The sequence below is a fragment of the Lithobates pipiens genome, unplaced genomic scaffold (genome assembly GCF_037356315.1).
Source record: "Lithobates pipiens isolate NorthernLeopardFrog02 unplaced genomic scaffold, aLitPip1_a1.2 Scaffold_23, whole genome shotgun sequence".
In the NCBI taxonomy this organism is placed as follows: Eukaryota; Metazoa; Chordata; class Amphibia; order Anura; family Ranidae; genus Lithobates; species Lithobates pipiens.
Window position 1 is genome coordinate 178,237,898 of NW_027507785.1, and position 25,257 is coordinate 178,263,154.

General features: G+C 44.3%; 1 protein-coding gene across 2 annotated transcripts in view; it reads right to left on the reverse strand.

Moving 5' to 3' along the window:
* EDEM3 (ER degradation enhancing alpha-mannosidase like protein 3) overlaps nucleotides 1–25,257 on the reverse strand; it is a 123,652-nt gene that overhangs the window by 35,808 nt on the left and 62,587 nt on the right. For both annotated transcript variants that reach the window (XM_077452661.1, XM_077452662.1), the window contains exons 12-16: nucleotides 17,322–17,405; nucleotides 17,093–17,217; nucleotides 16,145–16,310; nucleotides 7,567–7,721; nucleotides 437–590 (exon numbers count right to left, since the gene is read on the reverse strand). In XM_077452661.1, coding sequence (XP_077308787.1) covers nucleotides 437–590; nucleotides 7,567–7,721; nucleotides 16,145–16,310; nucleotides 17,093–17,217; nucleotides 17,322–17,405 — 684 coding nt within the window. The remainder of the gene's footprint in view (nucleotides 1–436; nucleotides 591–7,566; nucleotides 7,722–16,144; nucleotides 16,311–17,092; nucleotides 17,218–17,321; nucleotides 17,406–25,257) is intronic.

A 25,257-nucleotide genomic window follows, 5' to 3' on the forward strand; every position in this document is an offset into this window, starting at 1 on the left:
ATTTGTGGGGAAAAAAAAATTATAAAAATTTCATTTGGGTACAGTGTTGCATGACTTTGCAATTGTCATTCAAATTCGACAGCGCTGAAAACTGAAAATTGTCCTGGGCAGGAACGGGGTGAAAATGCCCTGAATTGAAGTGGTTAAATCATTGTGCAGTACACATATGGTGATGCAAAATGTTAATTGTGTATATTAACTAAAACCAATCACATTTTTAAGAGTCACGAACACAGAAATGCAGAAAATTCTTAAAATCTAGTAACTTCTCTACCACTATACTGTATATTAATACTGAAGGGAGTTTATTTCAACTGCCTCCAACAGTGCTTTTAAAATGTAAAGTGCTTTATCATTTTTACAAATGAATATGTACCATTCATGTTTACTAATGTGCAGGATGTAGAAAAATAATAAAAAGCTACAATTTGCTTACTTGATTGGCATGTTGGACTAGTTGAACCCTTCCATCCTTCAGGTGAATAAGACTGACACCCATTTTCTTCAGGATAGCCAAATGCTCAGGGTTGCTGGCCATGAAATCTCTAGCACGCAGTGGTGGTCTGTTTCTATTGCCTGAAAGCTCATCCCTACAACAGAGTTAAATAGTGTAAGCCACACAATACAGCATCCTGCTATTCATGTGTGTGTTATACACACACACACACACACACACACACACACACACAGTTAGGTCCATACATATTTGGACACAGGCAGAATTTTTATACTTTTGGCTCTGTATGCCACCAGAATAAAATTAAAAACTAAACTAATTTGAAGTGCAGATTTTCAGCTTTAATTCGAGGGGTTGAACATAAATATCAAAGTACAAATTTTAGAAACTGTAACCATTTTTTTTTTTTTATACACAGTCCTTCCATTTTCAGGGGCTCAAATGCAATTGGACAAATGAATAGAATCATAAATAAAATGTTAATTTTTAATATTTTTTTGAGAACCCTTTACTGGCAATGACTGCCTGAAGTCTGGAACCTATGGACAATACCAAAGACTGGGTTTCCTATTTTCTGATGCTTTGCCAGTCTCTAACTGCAGCAGTCTTCAGTTTTGTTTGTGGGTCTGTCTGTCTTTAGTTTTGCCTTCAGCAAGTGAAATGCATGCGCAATTGGGTTGATATCAGGTGACTGACTCAGCTATTGCAGAACATTCCACTTTTCCTTAAAAAGCTCCTGGGTTGCTTTTGCAGTGCGTTTTGGATCATTGTCCATCTGTACTGTGAAGCGCCGTCCAATCAACTTTGCTGCATTTGGCTGAAGCTGGGCCGACATTAAGATCCCATTCACACCTGAGCGTTTTGTAGCTTGAAGCCTGAAGCTACAAAACGCTAGAGGGGAAAAAAACTATTATTCTCAATGGAGATGGTTCACATCTCCACTCCATGTCGCCTGAAGCCGAACGCCTGAAGCTCAAACAAGTTCCCGGACTCTTTTTTGTCGCTTGAATCAGGCAGATTTCAGTGCCATAGAGCGGGTGGGGATAAAACCAGACTGGTCAGCATAAACCATGAAGTGGGCGGCACAGTGGTGTAGACGGTAGCACTCTCACCTAGGCGTAAGAAGGGTTGCTGGTTCAAATCCCAACTACGACACTACCTGCCTGGAGTTTGCATGTTCTCCCTGTGCCTGCGTGGGTTTCCTCCGGGTACTCCAGTTTCCTCACACAATCCAAAGACATGCAGGTAGGTTAATTGGCCTCTGCCCAAAATTGGCCCTCATATATGAATGGGGACCTTGGATTGTGGGCTCCTTGAGGGTAGGGACCGATGTGAGTGTGCAATGTACAGGGATAGGAACAATTGAAGACACTCACTCAGGTTGAATTGGATGGACTGGTGTCTTTATTCAACCTTAGCAACTATGAAACTATGAAACCAGGTCCGCCACAACTCCCAACAATCTAGTGGCCAGTAACCTAGCCAGTAATTTCCCATCTGTATTAAGAAGTGAAATAGGTCTGTATGAGTCAGGTAGTAACAGATCTTTACCGGGCTTTGGGATGACTACTACAGGGAGACCGCCTACCTGGAGGGCATCATTCAGGGTTGTTAGTAGGGTGGGTAAAAGGACATCGCCATAGCAAGGCCATATTGCGATAACTGGGGGATAGAGCACTGGTCCAAAAATTGGTCCAGCTCCTCTTTCGTGGAGTGTACCTTAGACATGTACAAATCTTAAAAAAATAAAAAATAAAAAATCACAGAATACACCAGGGATACAAGTCTGATCAGTAACCGTGTCACCTGCTGCGTTCTGGATAGCATCAATGTGTGTAGTATCCAGTTGGGCCCTAGCTATGACGGGAAGTAAATGACCTGCATTTTCCCCTCGTTAGAGAATTTTGCTGAAGAAAAAAGCATTTTCCGCAGCATTAATGGAAACCTGCTGGTACAGGGCCTGTGCCTCCTGCCATTTACGTTCTGACTCAGAACTAGGGGCAGAGATATGCCTTTCCTCAGCCTTGGCAGCCTCACTCATCACTAAGTTCTCCCATTCTTTAGTTTTGATGGATTTAATCTGTGTAATAATTAAACCCCTTAAGTGGGCCTTCATAAAGTCCCAAATCACTGCAGGGCTTTGGGAGAAGGGTCAGACTCTGGGAAAACTGTGAAGCAAAAAGTATTTACCTTCCAAAGACTGCACCTGGGACTGGGGTCAGTAACGACCTTAACACATAGGGGAGAGTGGTCTGAAAGGTTACGTGGTGCATACACCACAGAAGTAGTGAGTGAGTGCGCCAGGCTATTTCCCAGACATAGATCAATTTGTGATAAACATACGATACCAAGTAACAGGAATAAGATTGGACCGTGGGATTCAGGTCCCTCCACACACCTCGTAGGCCAATTTCTACAAGGGCTCTAGCAAAGGGGGGTAGGGCCCCCCAGAGTGGGACTGCCGCTAGCTCCAGATTTAAATTTGTGCATTTGTTTATCCACTACGTTATTGTAGTCACCCAACACCCAAACAAGGGTGTTAGAGTGGAGTGCTATAAATTGTGCCAACCATTTCAGGCTATCAAAAGGAGAAGGGTGGAGGGATGTATACATTAGCAATACTACACGTCAGATCTGCCAATTTACATAAAACAAGAAAATGTACCTTCCCTGGTCATCAAATCAGGGACTGCAGCAACTGAAAAGAGACATTTCGTGAGATAAGTGTGCTGACTCCCCTGGAGTAGGCTGTGTGGGTGGAGTGAAACTGAGTGGAATAGCTACGACTTAAGTGTGGGTATAGATGCAGCCTGTAGGTGAGTTTCTTGTAAAAACACACCACTGAGGGCTTGTGAGCTTTTACCATTGAAAAAAATGCTACCCTTTTCACCCCATCTCCCAGCCCTCCAGGACACTAAAGTACATTCAGTAGACATCTATTAACAAGTTGGCATGTAGCTGCCAGGAGCCTATACAGGTATATGGGCATGTCAAGAGATTCTCCACATCCCCATATAGTGTGACTATGAAATCCGTTTTTCCAGTTCAGACTCAGGCATAGGATGGGGGTTCGCCTAATCCACATTTCTCCATGAAATTTACCAGCAGACAAGAGAGAAAAAAACCATATCCCCATGCAACAAACAGGGGTCAGATTAGAGAGTATGACCACAACATGAAGTAACCAAAAAAAATTTAAAAAAAGTTTGTATCCTGGTGACAGTTAATTAGCTCAACTATAGTGAGCATTGCCACGCAGGACTGTTATGGGGGGTTCAACTCAGTTCAACAGATTCAGTGGGACTTGCAAGTCCAAGTCATTGGTGAAGTATAGTGCAAACAAAAAGGTACATCTCTCCGCCTTACAGGAAGAAATAGGGAATGTAAAGGTTTCCTTGGTTCTGCGTCCAGGAGGAGCGTGGCCAGCCGGAACAACAATACGTAGAACACAATCAGTCCATAGGTGCTGTAGCCTTCTTAAGGGTATGTTCCGCTCTATCCAACCAGTGAGATGCGTTTGCAGGATCAAAAAATTGTGTTTCACCGCGTGCTGCCATTCTAAGCTTGGCTGGATATAGCATAGCATATGCGACATCATATTTTTGGAGGTGCTTTTTTACGTCGGTAAACTCAGCCCTCCTGCGTTGTATCGCAGCAGAGAAATCTGGGTAGAATGATATGCTGGTGTTATAAATTTTCATGAGGTTTCCTTTTGGTTCTGGCCTAGGTGGCATTCCGGTCCTTGTAGCTCAGCATCTTAAACAAGAACGGCCTGGGTGGTTCCCCAGGTTTAGGTGGCCTGGGTGGGACTCTGAGCCCTCTCCACCGCAAACATGGGGGAGAAGGCATCCTTGCCAAATGTATTGATTAGCCAGTTCTCTAAAAATGCCACAGGGTTCTTTCCCTCTGCCCTTTCAGGTATGCCTACTGCACAGACATTATTGTGTTTTTGCCTGTTCTCCATTTCCTCTAAACGGGCTGAATGACCTGTAATGATTGATTGTGTATGGCATACTTCTCTCTGCAGTGGTACAACATCATCCTCCACATTGCTTAATCTGTCTTCCAGGGCACCGGTGCGGTCCTGCAACTTCTGCATGTCCTGTCTGACTAGATTCAGCTCCAGTTTAACCCCTTTTAAATGTCAGTAGTTAGGGTAGTAAGAGACATGTTGCAGGAGGTAACTGCTGCAAAGATATCCCTGAGAGTTGGTTCGGGGCAGGGGACTTCTGGTCTGGCATAGCTGCGGTGCTATTATCGGGGCCTAGTGTACTCATTGTGTCCCATGTGAGGGGTTTGAAGTCCTCCGACCAGGCACGTTCCTGTGCTTCAGGGTTGGCGTCTTGCTCCGCAGGGCTCAAAAAAAGGCGGAAGGTGGTCTGGAAGGGGTACCTTTCCCCTGAACGCCGCCAAACATCCTCATGGCTGTTTCTTTAGCAGAGCGCTGGGATCGGGCACCATCTTGCCCTCCATGCTCTGCTGCGGCAGAGAGTGAAAATAGCACCGCTTTATCAGGGACTGTGTAGGGGTCCCTCCGGTACGAGTTAGGAGCTGATTGGGTACAACAGGGTGTCTGGATCAGGATAATTGCCCGGAGTTTCGGCGGAGCTCCCACACCACACTGCTTACTCCATCAGCCGCAAGCCACGTGCCCCCTCCCCCCCTATTTCTTTAACAGAAACTGTATTAAGTATATTAAATAAGGGTTTGGGTTTTTGCCGTAAGGAATGTATGAACAATTTTTTTTTGTGACAAGACATGTACCGATTCTATAGACAAAATCAAACAAAGCATTTATTTCCTTGACACCTACCACAGACTAATGTGTTACCTCTATCTGTGAAATGTTTAGATCTATAGATAAGGGTTGAGAACCAAACTGTAACCTGTACATCATCCTCAGCGGTTGAGGTTTACATTAATAAAGTTGACAACGACATTAAATTATTTCAGTAAGATCGTTCGAGGGTTGACCATACACCAAACAAACAATCTAACATTGAATTGAATGCAGTATCCGCCTTGTCAGCTCGGCGTGACACCGTGATCAAACCAGCCAACAAGGGGGGTGCTATAGTGGTAAGGGATATGAAGACATAGGAGCAAGACATTTTGAAACAGTTGGCAGATAGATGTATATGCCCCTGAATTCTAGTCCCATTTTTAGGGTACAAAATAGAATACAAAATGTGGTAACTCAGGCAGTTAAAAAGGGGATTATTGACAATGATACATCTTATTTATTTGATGATTGATTATCCGAGTACACCTGTAATTTAGATCTTACCTAAAATTCACAAAGAAGCCCAATTGTCTCTGGGATGGAGTTGGTCACAGCCCCTCTAGCACAATATATGGATAAGTGCTTGACACTGCTGGTGGTACAAACCAGGTCCTATATTCGAGATACAGGAGATTTTCTAAATCAGGTCAAGGATGGTTGTGCCCGATTCCATCCTAGTGATATGGAATTTATCTAGCTTGTATACGGTCATCCCTCACAAACTGGGTATTGAAGCATGTCACTGGTTATTAATTGGAGAATTCCTTGTGTGTCTTAGTTCCATCCTTTTTCTTTTCAAATATACAGTATAAATCAGAAACCACTGGTCTATACTCAGAGAAAATTATCCAAATATCTCTGAATTTCATGCAACCCCCCTTCCTTCATAGATGGGTAAACCTTTACGAGACAGACTAGCGAGGTCTGATCAATACTGTTCATATACTACCCCCTAAACATTTTTGGGACCACGTAATAATGGTTCATTCCCTTGATTGAATTGCATTCAATGCAACTATGACAACATTTTTCTCTCACCCACATAGAGGATATAGGATAGATATCAAAGGACATTATACATGTCAATCGTCATTTGTTGTTTATGTGATCAAGTGACCATGTGGGCGAAACTACACAAAGTAAAAGATTGCATTGCATGTCATAAGTACTCCACAAGAGATAAATTAACACAATTACTGTTGGCTAGACACTTTGTTGAGAAAGGGCATGAAATCTCACAATTAAAGTTTATTGTCATAGATGGGGTTAATCTTAACAGAAGAGGAGGTAAATCGTGAATTGATTTTAAAGTGGTTGTATACCTAATTCTTACCTATAGGTAAGCCTATAAGGCTTACCTGTAGGTAAAATTAATATCTCCAAAACCTGTACGGTTTAGGAGATATTCACCTTACACGCAGCCGCTGACGTCAGGGGCGCAAGCGCTCTGAAGGTCCGGCAGATGCTGCAGGACCTTGCCAGAAAGAAGACTCCCAAAGTCATCGAGGCTCCAGCCACTCACAGCGCCAGAGCTGCCTCGTTTGAAGGTAAGTACTTCATAACGAGCTAGTATGCGGTGCATACTGGCTCATTACGCCTCTGCCTTACAGTTTTTTGTTTTGTTTTTTGTTTTTGTGCGGGTATACAACCGCTTTAAGGAGGTACAGTGGATAATTATTTTTAGATACATTAAATCCTAAGGGATTAATCTCAGCTATGGATTTGCACCTGTTTGTGTGAATTAATCTCCTTCTATATACATGAAGGTTTAATTTGTTTTTTTATATATACCATTTTTGTAGTTTTTATAGAAGTCTAGATAGATCGAATTATGGGTATTAACAATAACATTGTTATAATGATTCACTGATCTTTATATGCAGGTTTTTATTGGAATTCTGGTATTTTTGGCGACAATGATTGTATCCAGCTTACAGCCATTTCCTTGTCTGATTTAATGAAGATTGTATTCAGATGTAATCCTGAATGATTATCTAATTAACTGAATCGATTCCAAGTGTGTATGTATGCATGCATGTATGTATATACATACACCATTATGTTTGTCATACCATGATGTGTTCCCGTTTGAGGAAGGGCTGTCTCTAAAACAGGCCGAAACTGTAACTACTATGGAATACTGCTAATTTTTGTATGTTTTTCCATTGCAATTAAAGGTTTGTGCAGCAATCCTGTGAATTATATAATATCTCTATCTCTCTATATATACACACATACACACAAACGAGGTTCTAAAGTTCATCATGTTATTCATGTTATAAAGGTTCATTATTACACATTTGGACATTAAAATAACGTGACTCACATTCCTGCAGTAGTACGAGGACAATTCTTGTCAACCACATTTTTAAAGGGCTCACGGATACTCTGAGCATACAAAGGGTCATTGCGAAAAAGGATTTGTGTATTTGGACAAGACCAATCAAAGTTGCTGTCATCAAGCTCTGTATACTGTGTAGTCTGCAAGCAATTATGGTAATCATTCAGTTAAAACAAGCTTTACTTTCAGAGAGTTATAACATGACTATTTATGTTATTACCAATCAAGTGAAATAAAACCTAAGAAAAATATAAACTTAGATTCGTATTTGTAACCACATTCTTATTGCGTCTACTCATTTGAGTAAATACAGCTCATCATTGAAATTCTTAAATGTTAAATGGTTTTATTTGCCACAAAAATGAAATTCTGTACAGCCAAAGTCTTGCAACTCGAACACATTTCTAAAAGGCGGTTTAAAGTGGTTGTAAAGTCAGAAGGTTTTTCTTTATCCTCATGCATTCTATGCAGAAAAAGCCTTCTGTGTGCAGCAGACCCCCCCACTTAGGGTTGAGGTCCCTCTCTGTCCAGCGATGTCCACAAGTGCCTCAGCTGTCAGATCCCCCCCGATTGGTTAGGACACAGCATCGGTGCCATTAGCTGTCACTGCTGTCAAAGTCAGCTAGCCAATCAAGGTAAAGAGGGGGCAGGACCAAGGCCCAGTGTCTGAATGAACACCGGGAGCTGCGACTCTGCTTGGGTTGCCCCATAGCAAGTGGCTTGCTGTGGGGGCACTCAACAGGAGGGAGGGACCAAGAGCACAGAAGAGGGACCCAAAAAGAGCAGAATCTGGGCTGCTCTATGCAAATCCACTGCAACAGAGCAGGTAAGTATAACATGTTTGTTATTTGTATAGGAAAAAACATGAGACGTTACAATCACGTTAAGCTAAAGTTAAGTATATTTTTTGTGTGATGAGGGAATCCCATTACCTGCAGGCTGCTAATTCTGCACAAAATTTTCTCTGCTGTGCCTCTTCAGAGCTGCTAGATGCAGTCCTGAGCCATTGTCTTCCGAAGCTGTGGAAGTTAACTGCAGCTACACAGAAAAGTTGCCCCCTTCCGCAATTCACACAACTCTTATTACTACACTCCCACGATGCATTGAATTCTATATATGGGTGGGGGAGCCGTTGGAATGACAGAATTAAATTACACATTTACAGAACAATGTCTAGCAGTTGTGAGAAGGCACAGCAGGGAAGCCAGCAGGTAATAAAATATACACTATTACACATAACTAATGTGTATAGTGCTGTATCAGCCATCAAAAAACTAAAAAACACAATAAAAACCTTGTCATCTTTAATGATGCAACTTTAATTATCAAAACAAACCATCTTCTCCATAAAAAGAAATGTCCAAAATATGGATAATCACCTCCCAATCCCAGCTACCTCTGTCACCTGTTGATCGATGGTCAACAAAAGGAATCATCTTATTGTTGCTCAATATCAAAAGAGCATGCAGGGAAAAGGAGGCTGCAAATCTGAAATAGAGATGCCTTTGGACGGTGGCTATGTGAGGCTGAAGTTATGTAAATTACAAGACTAAGGCAAACTACAAATCCTGTGGCAAGTAGAACACACAGACCTTGACGTTCCTCTATAAAGGTTAACCTAAATAACCACTGGGCAAGGTGAAGGTCGTGATGACACAGCCCCACCTCTCTTTCTCATTAAAGAAAAAAAAAAATTCTCTTAATAGCATTGGTGCAGTGCGGCCAACCTCTTGTGTTCACAATGCAGCTGCTCAGCATGGGAACCCGAAGCAAGTGGAGATCAATGAAGTAGTGGTGCCTACTTTAGTGATCTCCAGCATCCATGAGTTTGGCTAGATATGGTATATGCATATATACATTGGTTCACGTTGAACCAACATAACTATCTAAAAATATCCATACTTGGAATTCTTGTTTAAATTGTGAAATATACAAGTACCCCTTTGATTAAATGTAGAACTATTTAGGTAAAATTTTAAACTGGCCTCAGGCCACAAAAGGTGTAACATGTGGCTCAAAAGCACAGCGTAGTATTCACGGTGAGAATTACTGTCGAGGGAAGAAAAAAAAAAAAAAAGGAACGCAGTAACATTTGTTTTAGAGATTAAGCTTCTTTAACCCTAAATCTTAACGTAAAGCAGTTGTATACCTGCATTTTTTTTTCCTGACCTGCAAAGGAAAAGGCATAATGAGCTAGTATGCACCGCATACTAGCTCATTATGAAATACTTACCTTAGAATGAGGCCCCGACATCTGGCCCGATCCACGCCGAGGGAGGTGACATGTTCCATCGGCGTTTCTTCCGGGTATCGCGGCTCCGGCACTGTGAGTGGCCGGAGCCGCGATATCGTCACTCCCGTGCATGCGCGCAGGAGATTTCTTTCCGGCAGGGTCCGGCGTCTGCCAGACTTTCAGCAGAGAATCCCCTGTGCACATGCGCCGCTGCAGTCAGCTGCGCAAATATCTCCTAAACCGCATCTTATTAAAGGCTTTCCTGTAGGTAAAAGTCATAAAAAAAAAGGACTATACAACCACTTTAAGTGTTAAGGGATCGCTTTAAATTGTTAGAGGGATAGCGTGTGTAAGGTTAAGGAAAGTACTTTAGTATAGGGATAAAACAACGGCCCGCTACCCTGTTTACACTGAATCTCTGTGCCAAAAGCCTTGCTAGTGACAGGCTTGGTGTCGAGGACAAATATATCACCTGATAGTCAGGGCCGGATTAACATAGGGGCTATTGGAGCTGCAGCTCCAGGCCCCTTTCTCAAAATAGGCCCATTTGCCCAAAAAAAAAAAAAAAAAAAAAAATCAAAAAAAAAAAAAAAAAAGATCGACTTCAATGATTGTAGCTCGGAGATCAGGAGTCACAGAGACCCCATATTTGGTGGGTATGTAGCTAAATACCCACCCCAGCACTGGTTAAAATATGGGGCTGCCATCATCTATGGTTCCGGAGATACGGGGCTCCTTGCACAGCCTGTCAGAAGCTACATACAGAGCGGCAGTATAAATACAAGCTGGAACACTCTGCAGCAGACTGAGAGGATGAACTCACAGAGCTTATAATAATTATTTGTATATTACTTATGATAATTAACCCCTTGCCACCCAGGCCCATTCTGAGACTTCTCTCCTACATGTAAAAATCATCATTTTTTTATGCTAGAAAATTACTCAGAACCCTCAAGCATTATATATTGTTTTAGCCGACACCCTATGGAATAAAATGGTGGTATTTGCAACTTTTTATGTTGGAAAGAAACTGTTTCATTCATAAAAAAAAAACACTAAAGTTATCACGATTTTTTGTTGTGTACTAAGCGATGCTTTACATTTTTTTACAGGTTACATGTTTAGAGTTACAGAGGAGGTCTAGTGCTAGAATTATTGCTCTCGCTCTAATGATCTTGGCGTATGTAACCTGTGTGTATCTGGCTCTGATACTAACCAGTGCCTACCCAGGGACTGACTAGTATCTCTCCCCAGCCTGTCCCCACACACCCTCTCACCTGCTGACCTGTGAATGGGGCAATCACTCCCGCAGTGTTATTGTGTTCTGCCAGTGAATACAATGATTAGTGTTGCTAACTATAGCTGGCAGCACTGATTGTTTTGGGGAAAACCTGACAGGCTGGTTGCACTCAAGTCGCTTAATAGGTTGACTTGTGTAAAACCAGCTAGCCCATGCATAGATCGACTATGGCTGGTCTCTGCTTAATTGGTGTAATTTCAATCCATGTATGGCCCGCTTAACCACTACGCAGTCCCTAAACATCCTTCCACAAACCTTTACATTTTTCCTTCCCAGATTACTTCATCCTCCTCTCCTATATATAGTGCACACTGTCATACTCTCCACACTTCTCTCCTATACATAGTGCCCACTGTCATACTTTCCACACTTCTCTCCTATACATAGTGCCCACTGCCATACCTCCAACACTTTTCTCCTATACATAGTGCCCACTGTCATACCCTCCACACTCCTCTCCTGTACATACTACTTACTATCATACCCTCCATACTCCTCTCATATACATAGTGCCCACTGTCATACACTTCTCTCCTGTACATAGTGTCCACCGCCATACCCTCCATACTCCTCTCCTATACATAGTGCCCACCGCTATACCCTCCATACTCCTCTCCTGTACATACTACTCACTGTCATACCCTCCACACTCCTCTCCTATACATAGTGCCCACTGTCATACCTCCAACACTTCTCTCCTATACATAGTGCCCACTGCCATACCTCCAACACTTCTCTCCTATACATAGTGCCCACTGTCATACCCTCCACTCCTGTACATACTACTAACTTTCATACCCTCCATACTCCTCTCCTATACATAGTGCCCACCGTCTTACCCTCCCTCCACACTCCTCTCCTGTAATTACTGCTTACTGTCCTACTCTCCTGTACATAGTGCCCACTGTCATACCCTCCACACTCTTCTCTTATACATAGTGCCCAATTTCATACCCTCTACACTCCTCTGCTGTGCATACTGCCCACTGTCTTACCCTTCACACTCCTCTCCTGTACATAGTGCCTTCTGCCATACCCTCTGCACTCCTCTCATGTACATAGTGCCCACTGTTAGACCCTCCACATTCCTCTCCCTCACCTGCACATACTTCACACTTTTATACCATCCACACTCCTCCCCTATGCCTCTTACCCACAAAAAACTGTTCTTTAAAATTATATGTTAAAATTATATGTTCCTCAATGTTACCAGCTCTAGAATGGGCACTTTTGTCAGTTCAACTAAAGGAAATCTCACAGTCCTCATATTTGTTCTGCCCCATTATTAGTACTTATTTTATTTTGTAATTACTATTGTGATGTATAGAGGAACACGCGGGATGTCAGCTACTCTAAATATAGCACTTGTAAAAAAAGCATCCCTAAAATATTTTTTAAATGTTGACAACTACCGTATATACTCGAGTATAAGCCGAGATTTTCAGCCTCTTTTTTGAGGCTGAAAGTGCCCCCCTCGGCTTATACTCGAGTCATCGCTGTCTGCCCGCTCGATCAGCGTGTCGAGCAGACAGACAGCGGCCATTCTATGATTCAAAAGCCGCGCCTCCGGCTCCGCCTTCGCCTGTGATAGGCGGAACACTGAATTTCCCAGCAGCCTGTGTTCCGCCTATCACGGGCATCGTCTCATCCTCGTACTACGGACGAGGATGATACGACGTCCGTGATAGGCGGAACACAGGCTGCTGGGAAATTCAGTGTTCCGCCTATCACAGGCGAAGGAGGAGGCGCGGCTTTTGAATTTTACAATGGCCGCCGACGAAGAGGGCACGGGACGGAGGCAAGGCAAGGCACGGCACGGGACAGGACGGGACGGGACGGGACGAAGGCAAGGCACGACACGGGACGGAGGCTCGGGACAAAGGCTCGGGACACAGGTAGGCTGGACACACACACACACACACACACACACACACACACACACACACACACACACACGGATGGAGACACACACACACGGATGGATGGATGGATGGAGACACACACACACAGGGATGGATGGATACACACACACACAGGGATGGATGGATGGATGGAGACACACACACACAGGGATGGATGGATGGATGGATGGAGACACACACACACAGGGATGGATGGATGGAGACACACACACACAGGGATGGATGGATGGATGGACACACACACACACAGGGATGGATGGACGGACACACAGGGATGGACGGACACACAGGGATGGACGGACACACAGGGATGGACGGACACACACACAGGGATGGACAGGCATGTCTCACCCTCGGCTTATACACGAGTCAATAAGTTTGCCAGTTTTTTTGGGGGTAAATTGGGGGCCTCGGCTTATATTCGGGTCGGCCTATACTCGAGTATATACGGTATGTACTTAGGCACTGCCCAAGGGCCACAGGGTCAGTAGGGGCCCCATGAGAGGCTCCGGTGATAGTAAAGCGGTAGTAAACTTTTCTAACATTACTACTTTTTAGAGGCCCTTGGGGAGGTTATGCCATAATGTACAAGTGTGCCCAGCATATTAGCACATTAGGGTACACTTACCTGTCAGACCTCCAGTGCTGTGCTGTGATCAGTCCGGCGGGGCCCTGGCACTTACATCTTCACCCGGTCTTCCTTCTGGGTTCTGTGCCTTCCGTCATTTGCCTTGGCCAAGCTGCGTTGATGTAATTCCCTCTTTCTCCCATCCCCCCCTTTCTCTCTCATCCTCCCTCCCTTACCCCTCACACCTCTTTCATCCCCTTTCTCTCTCTCTCTCTTCCTCCCTCTCTCTCTTTAATTTAATTTGTTATAACAAAAAATAGTTAGCATTTTTATTTATTTATTGTTTATAAAAGGCCCCATCAAAATCCTCTGCACCAGGCCCACGATGTTCTTAATCTGGCCCTGCTGATAGTACAGTAAGCTCAGAATCTCAAATATCTGTGAACCAGAGAATTCTCACTATGCCCCATCCTGCTGGGATTTGTAATTTCCCAAAGGGCTACACATTAGTTCTCAGTATACCATTGTGGCACCAAGTAAAAATTCTTAAGCTCCTCAAATGTACACACTTGTAAATTGCCTCTGGTACTAAAGCACCTCTAATGCTTAGCCTGCTGCACCTGCAACTGAACCCTAATCTGCCAACCTAAACCCTAGGGCAGGGGTGCCCAACCTTTTGAAGAGCGAGGGCCACTTAAGCGAATTGGTAACTGGTCGTGGGCCACAATGAGCGGAGTGGGAGGGTGACAGGTCCGTGTCCACCGACACAGCTCACTCTACTCTATGGGCCCTCTGATCCAGTCCGATTTGCCCAGATGGAAGGGGCAGATCCCTTTCTATTTTTTTAGGTAGGCAAGTGTAAACAGACACAAGTCCGTTTTACATCTGCTGCTTCATAGAGGTGAATAGTAAGTCCGATTGGGTCGGACCAATCATGTGAAAGGGACCTAAGGCTGCTTTCACACTGATGCGCTGCGATTTGTCCAAACCGCGGTCCAGCGCAGTGAACCTGTGGATTTTCTGCAGGTTAGCTGCACTTTGCCGTAAACTTCTATTATATCCTGCAGGTTTGGCGCACTTTCTGAAGACGCAACAAACCCACAGGTAATAAACAGAAGTCTATGGCTCAATGCAGGTAACACGCAACTGCACTGCTCCTGCGGATCAGTTTGAAAGCAGCCCAGTAACCACTGAACAACAGATATATCCATATATACTGTGAATTTAGTAGTAAACTTACCTTTTATAACCAACTGTCTTCCATTCTGGTATCGCTGGTTGTTGCTGTCCTAGGCGGAGTGCATTTGGTATCACTCCGCCTGTGACAGGAGCGGGCACTATACAGGAAGCATTGGCTTATGTGGCTCTGCTCCGCAGCCACTTGCACTACCAGCGGCTTCATTCACAAAACTGCTGCTTTGGGATGGTGGGTCGGCAACCTGTGATCTGGGCTTGCCAACCTGTCATCTTAGAGCAGCAGGTCGAGGGCTACATCAGAGGGCTCTGCGGGGCACTGGTTGGGCACCCCTGCCCTAGGGTAATGCCTCAGCTCTTACACTCCTCCTAACACTTAAAAGTCACTGTAAACCTTAACCTTCCCTCAGCATACCCTTAATCCTATGTCCCATTAAAGCAGGGTATACATGTACTGAAAGCTGTCTGGTTCAGCAGAAACTGGACGACTTTGGGTATGTGTGGACTTTTCTCTGTTGAACAGAAGCTGGTCTAACGATCGGATTCTGTAGAACAGTCATGCTGGAAAACCAGCATTCAATCAGCACTGGCTGCAAATGCTGATCAGTGTATTCTGGCATAGAGGGGGGAAGTCTCCCGTCACAATATATCAGTGATACAGGGATCTACCAGTTTTTTCTTTTTTTTGTTCAATCAACTATGCGTGCATTCCCAGCTTTAATTTAACATCCATTATGGATCCCAAACAAACCTTTTGTCAACTTGTTTATTAGAAATTTTAAATTTTTACAAAAATAGTAAAAATGCAACAAAAAATGACACTCAAAAGTAAAGTCAGACACGAATTAGCCTTCCAGCTTGCATTTTTTGAACAAATACAGCAAAGCATCACCTTCTTATTCATATTGCAAACACAGTAAATCACTCCAATCCAGTGGTTTCAGGTACGCATGTGAAAGACTTTGACAAAAAACTGCCATATGTCATAGAGGAACCTTTTAGTTATACAGAAAAAGAAAAAAAAAAAGTCTGCTTTCACCCAATACTCTATCAGGTCAATTAGTGGTAATGCTCCACTCTCATCCCATTACAAGGGTCCAATAATGAAAGCCGATCCTGTGTCTTAATAGAATAGCAATAACTGTTTAGGTCAACACTGTAGTAACCTAACTGAGACTAAGGAGAGGAGGGCTAAACCCAGTAGAGCAAGCAAGGGCTCTCAGTTTAAGAAATGTGCCTGGAGTGGGTATTTTAATACCCAAACAAACATTAAGCCCAACACCAACTTTTTTTTTCATATTTACACAAGGACTTGATTTGTCAATGAATAAAAAATAAATACATACCGTGTTTTTCTTTTGTTTTGAGTGATTTGCAGTGGACAGCCACAGAGGCAAAAGATGTGCTTCTGTAGTAAAAATGTAATCTTCTATATCAAATATAAGATCCTCCCTCTCAGAGAACAGCAAATAAAGATATTTAAACATCTCTGCCAGGAAAAAGGAATCCATCCTTCAAACAAAAAGTTGTAGTAAAATTATCTAGTGGTCATGTCTGAAATTTTTATGCCTTTACACAAAAAAAAAAGAAAATAGCAAGTAAAGCAGCAGACAAATGCGTAAAATGCAGTAACAAACATCACCCAGATAAAATGTATTATTCACCGATATAATACCACAAACTGAAAACATATTTCTTGCCAAAGGATTTACTTATTCGTACTTTTGCATAGCTTCACAAGAAAGCCCCCAAAAATCACTATAACAAGTGAGCAGCAAGTGCCATACTCCTTTTTTAACCCAAAAAATATATATTATTGATGCACAACAATATTGTTTAGAAAATGTTTTTATTCTGGCTTTTAATATGAAACAATTAAAATATCCATAAATTATCCATGGTCCCAGAATAATAAATATGATGATCATTACTGCATTATCCTCACACAAATGTTATAATAATGTCTGATGTAAAAAAATAAAAATAAAAAAAACAAAAAAAAATAAAAAAACCCACAACACACACACAGGGACTGGATTCCCAATGCTAGGTAGGACACAGGGGAAGGTATGATGTGCCTAATATACAAAGTAAACAAATAAATCTACATGCTTACACACCTTCATGTTCTGGATACTAGCAGCCTATGAACTTTCTGCGTACGAATTTATCAATGTTCTTGACAATATCCTCCATTTGTTTAGGATGGTTTGCCTACACATGCCTGATATAGTGATACCATTTGTCATGTATTTTATTGTAAATGCTTTAAGGAAAAAATAAGTACAGCATACCTGTCCTCATGACTTCCTGTACGTACATCTTTAACAGCTGCAAAGCCGCATGGAACGCGAGCATACTTATTCAAATTTTCAATAATTGTTCTTCCCACTTCCAAATAGTATGGATCCCCAGTCGCCTGCAACAGTTTAAGCAAACAGGACATCAGTTTTGTTGGCAAGACAAATGTCACAGCAACCACAAAGATTCAAGAAAAATTATAAATGTAGTAAAACATCTTACTTTATACAAGAAATATGTACTCTCTGCAAATTCAGGTCTTAATGGATGCTGTGCCCAGTGTACTCTGAAATCAGTTGTAAAGGCCTGAAAGAATTATACATTCAAATTGAACATAGTGAATCAGTGAACACTTGCTACATTAATACTTAGGATTAAATATTTGCACAATGCAAGAGCAACAACAAATCCCATTATTTACATTCATTTCATTGAACAGCAAGTCTCCATTCACACTTATGAAACTAAGGCCGCGTACACACGGGCGGACTGTCTGGCCAACTAAGTCCATCAGACAATCCGACAGACAGTCCGTCCTACTTTTGAATGAACGGACTTGACCACACACGATGAACAGACAGTCCGCCGAAAGCTTGCGCGATGACGTGTACAGCACGTACGACGGGACTAGAAATACGACGTCCAATACACTGCAATGCAACCTTCGGCTGTGTAAATCCTTTCTGAGCATGCGCCATACTTAGTCCGTCCAACTTGCCTACTCACGAGCGGACTGTCCGCTGAAACCAAAGTTGGACGGACAATATTACGGAAATTCCGAAAGACTTAGTCCGCCAGACTGTCCGCTGAAAAAGTCCGCTGAAGCCCACACACGAGCGGACCAAGTCCGTCAGACAGTCCGCCCGTGTGTACGCGGCCTAACATTACACAAATTTGGCTTGCCACTTTGATGCAATTTTGAAGCAACTTTGGATGGGTGCGACTTTCATGCAACTTTTGAGGGTTGACATTGCAGGTTATGGCATTCAAGGTCACATGAAAGTCTGACCAAAGTAGTGCAGGAAACTTTTTTAAAGTCTCTGCTACTTTATGTTGCACATATTTGAATGGTTTTAATTGAAAAACATGGGGTGTGACTTTGCTGTCTAAATTCACATGACAAGTCGCAGAAGCGTGAATGGAGCCCAACTCATGACAAATGTACAAATCAACACATAGGCTAGGTGAACTACTGCTACAACAATAGGTTGGGCAACTACATGTATTCATTTTTTCCCCCAAAATTCCCATTCCTTCCTCCCTCCCTTAAATAATTATCCATCTGCAGGTCTTGAGTCCTCTAAACCCCCCCCCCCCACCCCTCAAATCTTGGTTGAGGTTACGGTCAATAAAATCCAGTGTGGGGAGGGGGGGGGGGGGCTGAGCCGTGCCGAGTGTGTCTATGGATGTACAGTACACAGCCCAGATCTGTAGAGTGCTCACAGTGTGTCTTCATAGGAAATGGCTTCCTATGGTGGCATGCAGAGAAGAGTCAAGGTGGACACAGTCAGCAGGGGACCTCAGAAGGAGAATGTTTGGGGCCAAAAAGGAAGTATTTTTATTTTTATTTTAAGGAAGAAAAAAAAAGATAGAGAGAATACTTTACAAGATCTTTAACCAATTGCTGACCGGCTCACGCCGATATACGACGGCAAAGTGGCATGCCTGTATGTCGCCGACATCAGTGGGTCCCGGGGACTCAATGTCAGCCAGTGGCCCGCGAACATGACACGGAGAGGCAGAACGGGGAGATGCCTATGTAAACAAGGCATTTCCCTGATCTGCCTAGTAACATGACAGGGATCTACTGCTCCCAGTGATCAGCAGCAGTGATCTTTGCCATCCCCCCTACAGTTAGAACATGCCCAGTGAACACATTTAAACCCTTGATCGCTCATTCATGTTACCCCCCTTCCCTGCCAGTGCCATTTACACAGAAATCAGTGCATTTTTATAGCACTGATCGCTTTACAAATACCAATGGTCTCAAAATAGTGTCAAAAGTGTCCAATCTGTCCACTGCAATGTCGCAGTCACGAACAAAATCGCAGAAGATGGTTGCCATTACTAATAAATATGCCATAAATCTATCCCCCATTTTTGTATACGCGATAACTTGCTTATCAATATAAGTTTATTGTGAAAAATATAGAATACATATCTGCCTAAACTGAGCAAGAAATTATTTTTATTTATTCTTTTGGGGATATTTATTATAGCAAAAAGTAAAAAATATAGCTTTTTTCCCCCAAAATGTTTGCTTTGTTTATAGTGCAAAAAAAAATAAAAAATAGGATTTTTGACTTAACGTAAAATCCATTTCTCAAGAGTTCGACAGACACAGCCTTCTTTATTTAGAACTATAGGGTTATATCGCCTCTGCAGGAGTAGGACTAGGCAGAACAAAAAAAATAAAAAATCAACACCTGGCTACAACCACGGGCTGTTCTCAGTCAGTATATAACCCCCCTCCCTGCTCTAGGTTGTCAGTTTAGTAGTAAGCAGTAATAGAAGTATAAAAAAAAACTCCATTGAGGGGTGGGTGCTGTGTCTGTCAATGAACTCAAAAGAATGGATTTTGCGGTAAGTCAAAAATCCTATTTTCTCATTCATTCATCGATAGACACATCCTTCTTTATTCAGAACCATAGGGAGGTCCCAAAGCAGTGCCCAACATGAGGGGCAATCTGGAACCCACCTGAACAATACCCCTTCAAGAGGGAATAGACCCTTTATTAAAACAGCAGCCTGCAAAAAACTTGGGGCCAAAAAAAAAAGGAAGAGGCATCCGCATACGCCAACCCATTTACTTCGTAGAACTCGTGAAAACGTACACAGACGACCAGTGGTCGCCTTGCAAACTTGCGCAACGGATGCCTGATAATGGAAGGCCCAAGAAGCACTAAGTGCCCGAGAAGAATGAGCCGCAACAGGGAAAGGAGGGACCCGATCCAGAACAGAACAGTCATCTGTTGGATCCATCCAGAAAACAGGTTGCAGGAGCAGACAGCCCCTTTCCTTGGCCCGTCCGTGAACACAGTGAGCCTGACCTCCAAACAGACTCAGTGGCTGCCAAATACATATCCAGGGCAGAGAAGGCAAATTCCTTGGGATGCGCTGACCAGGGACACAAGATAGATAACACAATGTTCTTATTCAAGTGGAAATCCAAGGATGGAACTATGTAAAAAGGGTAAAGCACCACCTTAACCTGGGTAAGGTGAACGATCAGAGAAATAAAAAACAGACGTTTAACCCCTTGAACAAAAAAAGGTACGCACCAGGGAGTGCGAGACCAGGGGACACTGAAGACGACCACCCAGGCTGACACCTGGCCCTGGATGGTACTGGAGGCCTACTCCTGTTGACACCCCCACCCCCGTAAATGGAGGTCAGAATTGGAGCCAGCTAGAACGAACGAGGATGAATGCCTGGTGACTCATACCAGGATATATGCACTTTCCGCAAACAGGGGTAAAACCTACTAGAACAGGGATATGCAATTAGCGGACCTCTAACTGTTGCAAAACTACAAGTCCCATCATGCCTCTGCCTCTGGGTGTCATGCTTGTGGTTGTCAGAGTCTTGCTATGCCTCATGGGACTTGTAGTTCTGCAACAGCTGGAGGTCCGCTAATTGCCTATCCCTGTACTAGAAGGTAGACTCCCTAATCATCAGAAGTGTTGAAACTGCAGCACCAGGCTCATTACAGCCAGACCGTTAAAACCAACGACTCTAAAACAGGATGGAAGAGCGGCCCTTGGGACCTCCCTGAGAGGCAGTCACCAAAGAACGTTGGCGACCAGGCGCACCCAGACCGACAGGACCCATCCGGAGCCAATAGAATGACCGGAATACCCGCAGCCGTGATCCTGCGCAAAAAGCCACAATGGAAGTTGGAGAGGAGGAAAAGGCGCAGAGCAAACGTCACCGGTCCCATTGGCCACCCGAAGATCCCATGGCCTAGCCAGAAAATTTAAGCCAGGACGCAAACAGATCTACCTCAGGAGAGCCCCAGCTGAGACAAATCTGATGAAACACTGCCTAGTGAAGGGCCAACCCCATGGACAGTATTCCATTCATGGAATGCGTACATCGGAAAGGGCCGAAACGAGATATTCTGCCCACCAGAGGATACTGGCAACAGCCAGGGTCGCCAACAGCCTTTTTGGCCCACCCTGGTGATGGACATAAGCCAGCACCGTTGCCTTTTCTGGCTGGATCTGTATCGAGAGCCCCCAAATTCGAACAGTCCATGATCCAGACCTAGCCTGATCGATTGGAGTTCCAGGATATGACCCAGTAGTCCAGATTCCACCAACGTCCAATGACCCTGAGCTCAGTCCCAGGACATCTCCCCACCCAGACAGACTGGCATTGGTGGTCACCCTGTTCAATACAAGGGGAGAAAGGATTTTCCCCGCCAAAGAACCGGAAAGCGAAGCCACCAAACTGGGAAACTTTTGGTTTCCTGACTCAGCCGAATCCAATTGTTCAGAGACCTTGGGCATTTGTCCCATTATGCCAGGATCTTCCCGAAGGGAGCTTGTATGGAACTGTGCAAATAGAAATCGCCTTTAAAAAAAAAAAAAATAGGATTTTGTACTCACCGTAAAATCCTTCTCTCTGAAGTTCATTGACGGACACAGCTCCTTTAAATCTTGACTGTAGGGTTATCACGCCACCTTCAGGAGAGGACTAGGCAGAACATGTACCATCAAGGGACAGATGTCAGCCCTGTCTTTTTCTAACGCCCCTTGGCGTCTCACTCATTGGTAAGCACCTTTGTGCAAGGGGTTAGACATGTAGTCCCTTCAGTCTGACCACCCCTACCTCCGTGGGATCTGAACCTGGTGCTATCGGCGCTTCAGAAACTGCAATTTGAGAACATCAGGGAGATTCCCTTGTTGACTCTTTCCCAGAAAGTTGTCTTTCTAGTGGCTATTACATCTGCCAGGAGGGTTTCTGAGTTGGCGGCCTTGTCTTGCAAGTCGCCCTATCTGGTTATCCATAAGGATAAGGCGGTGCTACGTCCTCAACCCTGTTTTGGTGGTTTTGGCTTTCCATCTCAATGAGGACATTGTATTACCATCCCTTTGTCCTAAGCCGAAACATCCAAAAGAAGTTGCCCTACATTCCCTGGACGTGGTCGGGGCTCTGAGGGTTTATCTGTCTGTTACGGCTCCCTTCTGGAAGTCTGAGTCTGTTTCTGTGACTGGTCCGAAAAAAGGTCTGGCGGTCTCGTCGACCACCATTTCCCGGTGGATCAGATAGTGGTCCAGACTGACGTCTTGAAGGGGCAGGTGCCCCCCTTTTCTGTCACGGCCCATTCCACCAGGGCAATTGGGACCTCCTGGGCTTTCCGACATCAAGTGTCCATCTCCCAGGTGCTTAAGGCGGCGAATTGGTCCTCTGTTCACACTTTCGCAAAATTCTACAAAGTTGATGTAAGCGCATCTTCGGATGCTTGCCTTGCAGTTTTGCAGGCGGCTGTGTGAAGTTGCAATTTACATTTTTTTTTTTAGTTTTTAAGAAAAAGTTAAAATTTTGTTGTAAACGTAAATTTGATGCATACGTTGGCCGCAAGTTCTGGTGCGGCCGTTTCAGATGGCAACTCCTTTGTTGAGGCGTTCCTCTGGTTGTGGGTGAAGTTATATTTTTCTGTTTCCACCCCTTGTTTTGACAGTGCTTGGGGACGTCGCTACGGTAAAGATTTAAAGGAGCTGTGTCAGTCAATGAACAAAAGAGCAAATAGGATTTTTGTGCTCGTCGTAAAATACTTTTCTCTTAAGTTCATTGACGGACACAGCACCCACCCCTCCTATTTTACGTTGTGCTGCGTGTTGACGTACTGAGCTGCAGGAAGCAGGCTGAGGGGGGTTATAGCCAGAGGGACCGCCCCCTGGGTGGAGTTATGCAGTCTTGCTGTTTTTACATGTTCTGCCTAGTCCTCTCCTGATGGTGGTGTGATAACCCTACGGTCAAGATTTAAAGGAGCTGTGTCCATCAATAAACTAAAGAGAAAAGGTAGATACCATCAGACCCAACAACTAAAAGCAGATCAGGCAGAGGAGCTCCCCTGCTGGACAGTAAATGAAAAAAACAAACATGCAACTTCTGGAGTTTGTCCAGGGGAAGATAAAACGCTGGCCAGAGCTGAAGCCCGGTCAGGCTCAGATAATCCAAAGTTCGGGCAGGGCCAAAGCAGACTTCCGATAGTATAGATGCCAACTGAAATCAGTGAATGTCTATAGGAACTACGTTGCTCCTCGGGGTAATCGAGAAGTCGGAGAAGATCGTCCAGGCAGCCCAGGACCACCAACCCCCACTGACGTAACCATGCCAGATCCGGAAGCCAACACCTCATGAACACCCGAGGAGTGGCGGCCAGATCAAAGGGCAACACCACACGCTGAAAATGCTCCACACCCACAGCAAAAACGGAGGATGTGCTGGAGTCGGGCACATAACAAAAATGCGCAAGTAACCATTCGTGATGTTGCAGAAGTCAGAAAGTTCTCATGATGGAGTGCTACCGCCGTGCAGACGGACTCCATCCTAACCTTCTGTACCTACACAAGCCAGGTCAGGGCCTTAAGGTCCAGAATTAGATGCACCATGCCCTCCATCTTTTAGACTGTGAACCCGTTTTCACACTCTGCAGCAACAGGCTGCAGCACAACCCCCCCCCCCCCGTGGAGAACAGCAAGCAGTCTGGCGAGACGCCCACTGAAAGCAAAAAAACTAACTTTTTGGAGCAGCACAGCCGGAAAAATATCTTGTAACCGGACAAACTCAAGTCGAGACATAAATGTCATTCAGGGTAGCCCCCCAAAATACATGTCTAAGCACCACTGAGGAAGCAGCGACTCAGCAACCAGGGGAACTGCCGCCAAGAGGCATAGCGCACAAACTGCAGCGCCTACACCAATAGGTCCGCCAATGCATCAAAGGCAGGGGGGATTCTGCTCCCCCTCCAGTTATGTCCACTGGACCCTTAGAAGCCAGAGATTACTCTATTGGAGCCATGGTTGCCTTGAGCAGCCTACTACTAGTGGAACAGTCCCCTTCTGAAAGAGGGACTCCCCAAAGGGATACATTATAGCAAGCGTTTTTGGAAACACAAAAGGCACTTTGGACACTACCAGTCTTCATGGACAAATTTGTCAAAATAGGAGGGAGAAGGGAAGGCTTTTGCCTTGCAGGACGGTTTATCCAAAGGGGTACTGGCCCCCCGGCCGCAGTCACCGCTGCATCCCCCCCCCCCCCATCTTGAAAGGTTCCTGCACAGATGTACCAAGTGTGACAACCAGTACCCCTTTGTGCGCTTCTACAGTCATCCTCATTCCCCGACAGGATAGGGAGCATGGTCACCACCCCACAAGGTGGGCTACGTCCGTGGCAGCAGAGCCAGACAGGATTGTTCGACAAAGGAGGTAGGGGAGGGCAGAGGTGCCATATACTAGGTGCTATGCCTAAATGCCTAAGCACTACCATCAAAAACTCGGAGGGGGTGGGGGGGTGGCCTTATGTCACGGCCAACCTAGCACGTAGCTGTAGTCTGCATGCACTCGCTGGCCAGACTGGGGTGACCACTGGATCAAGTGTCCAGCCGGGCGCCCAGCCCAGCAGTTGATTGTAGCTCACACTAGAAAAAAAAAATCCAGGAAAAGAGAAAACAAACAACAACAAAAATTCCCAGGACTAGAGATCCCAGCAGGGAACTAGGTCCTTGCTTCTGACTAGGCAGAAAAAACAAAAAAAACAAAACAAAAGAAGGCTGTGTCCATCAATGAACGAATGAGAAATAAAAACCACAGGAGGTGATCAAATACCAAAGAAAGTTAGGGTACAAACGTCGCACGACGGAAAAATTGTCAGTTAAAGCGAAGCAGTGCTGTAAAAAAGGGCTTGGTCAGGAAGGGGGTAAAGTGGTTAAACCTAAGCTTATCAAGGAAGAAAAACGGTTGAGTGCATCACTATACTGTACATGTAGAACTCCCTATAGTAAAAATAAATATATTTATTATTTTTTACTATAGGGAATATTTTTTTTTTTTATATTTGGTGCTTACACTGACAGCACAATTGCACACGACCATACAGGTCTTGTGTACTCTGACGCTGTCATTGGCTAATTGCACAGAATTGGCTAGCT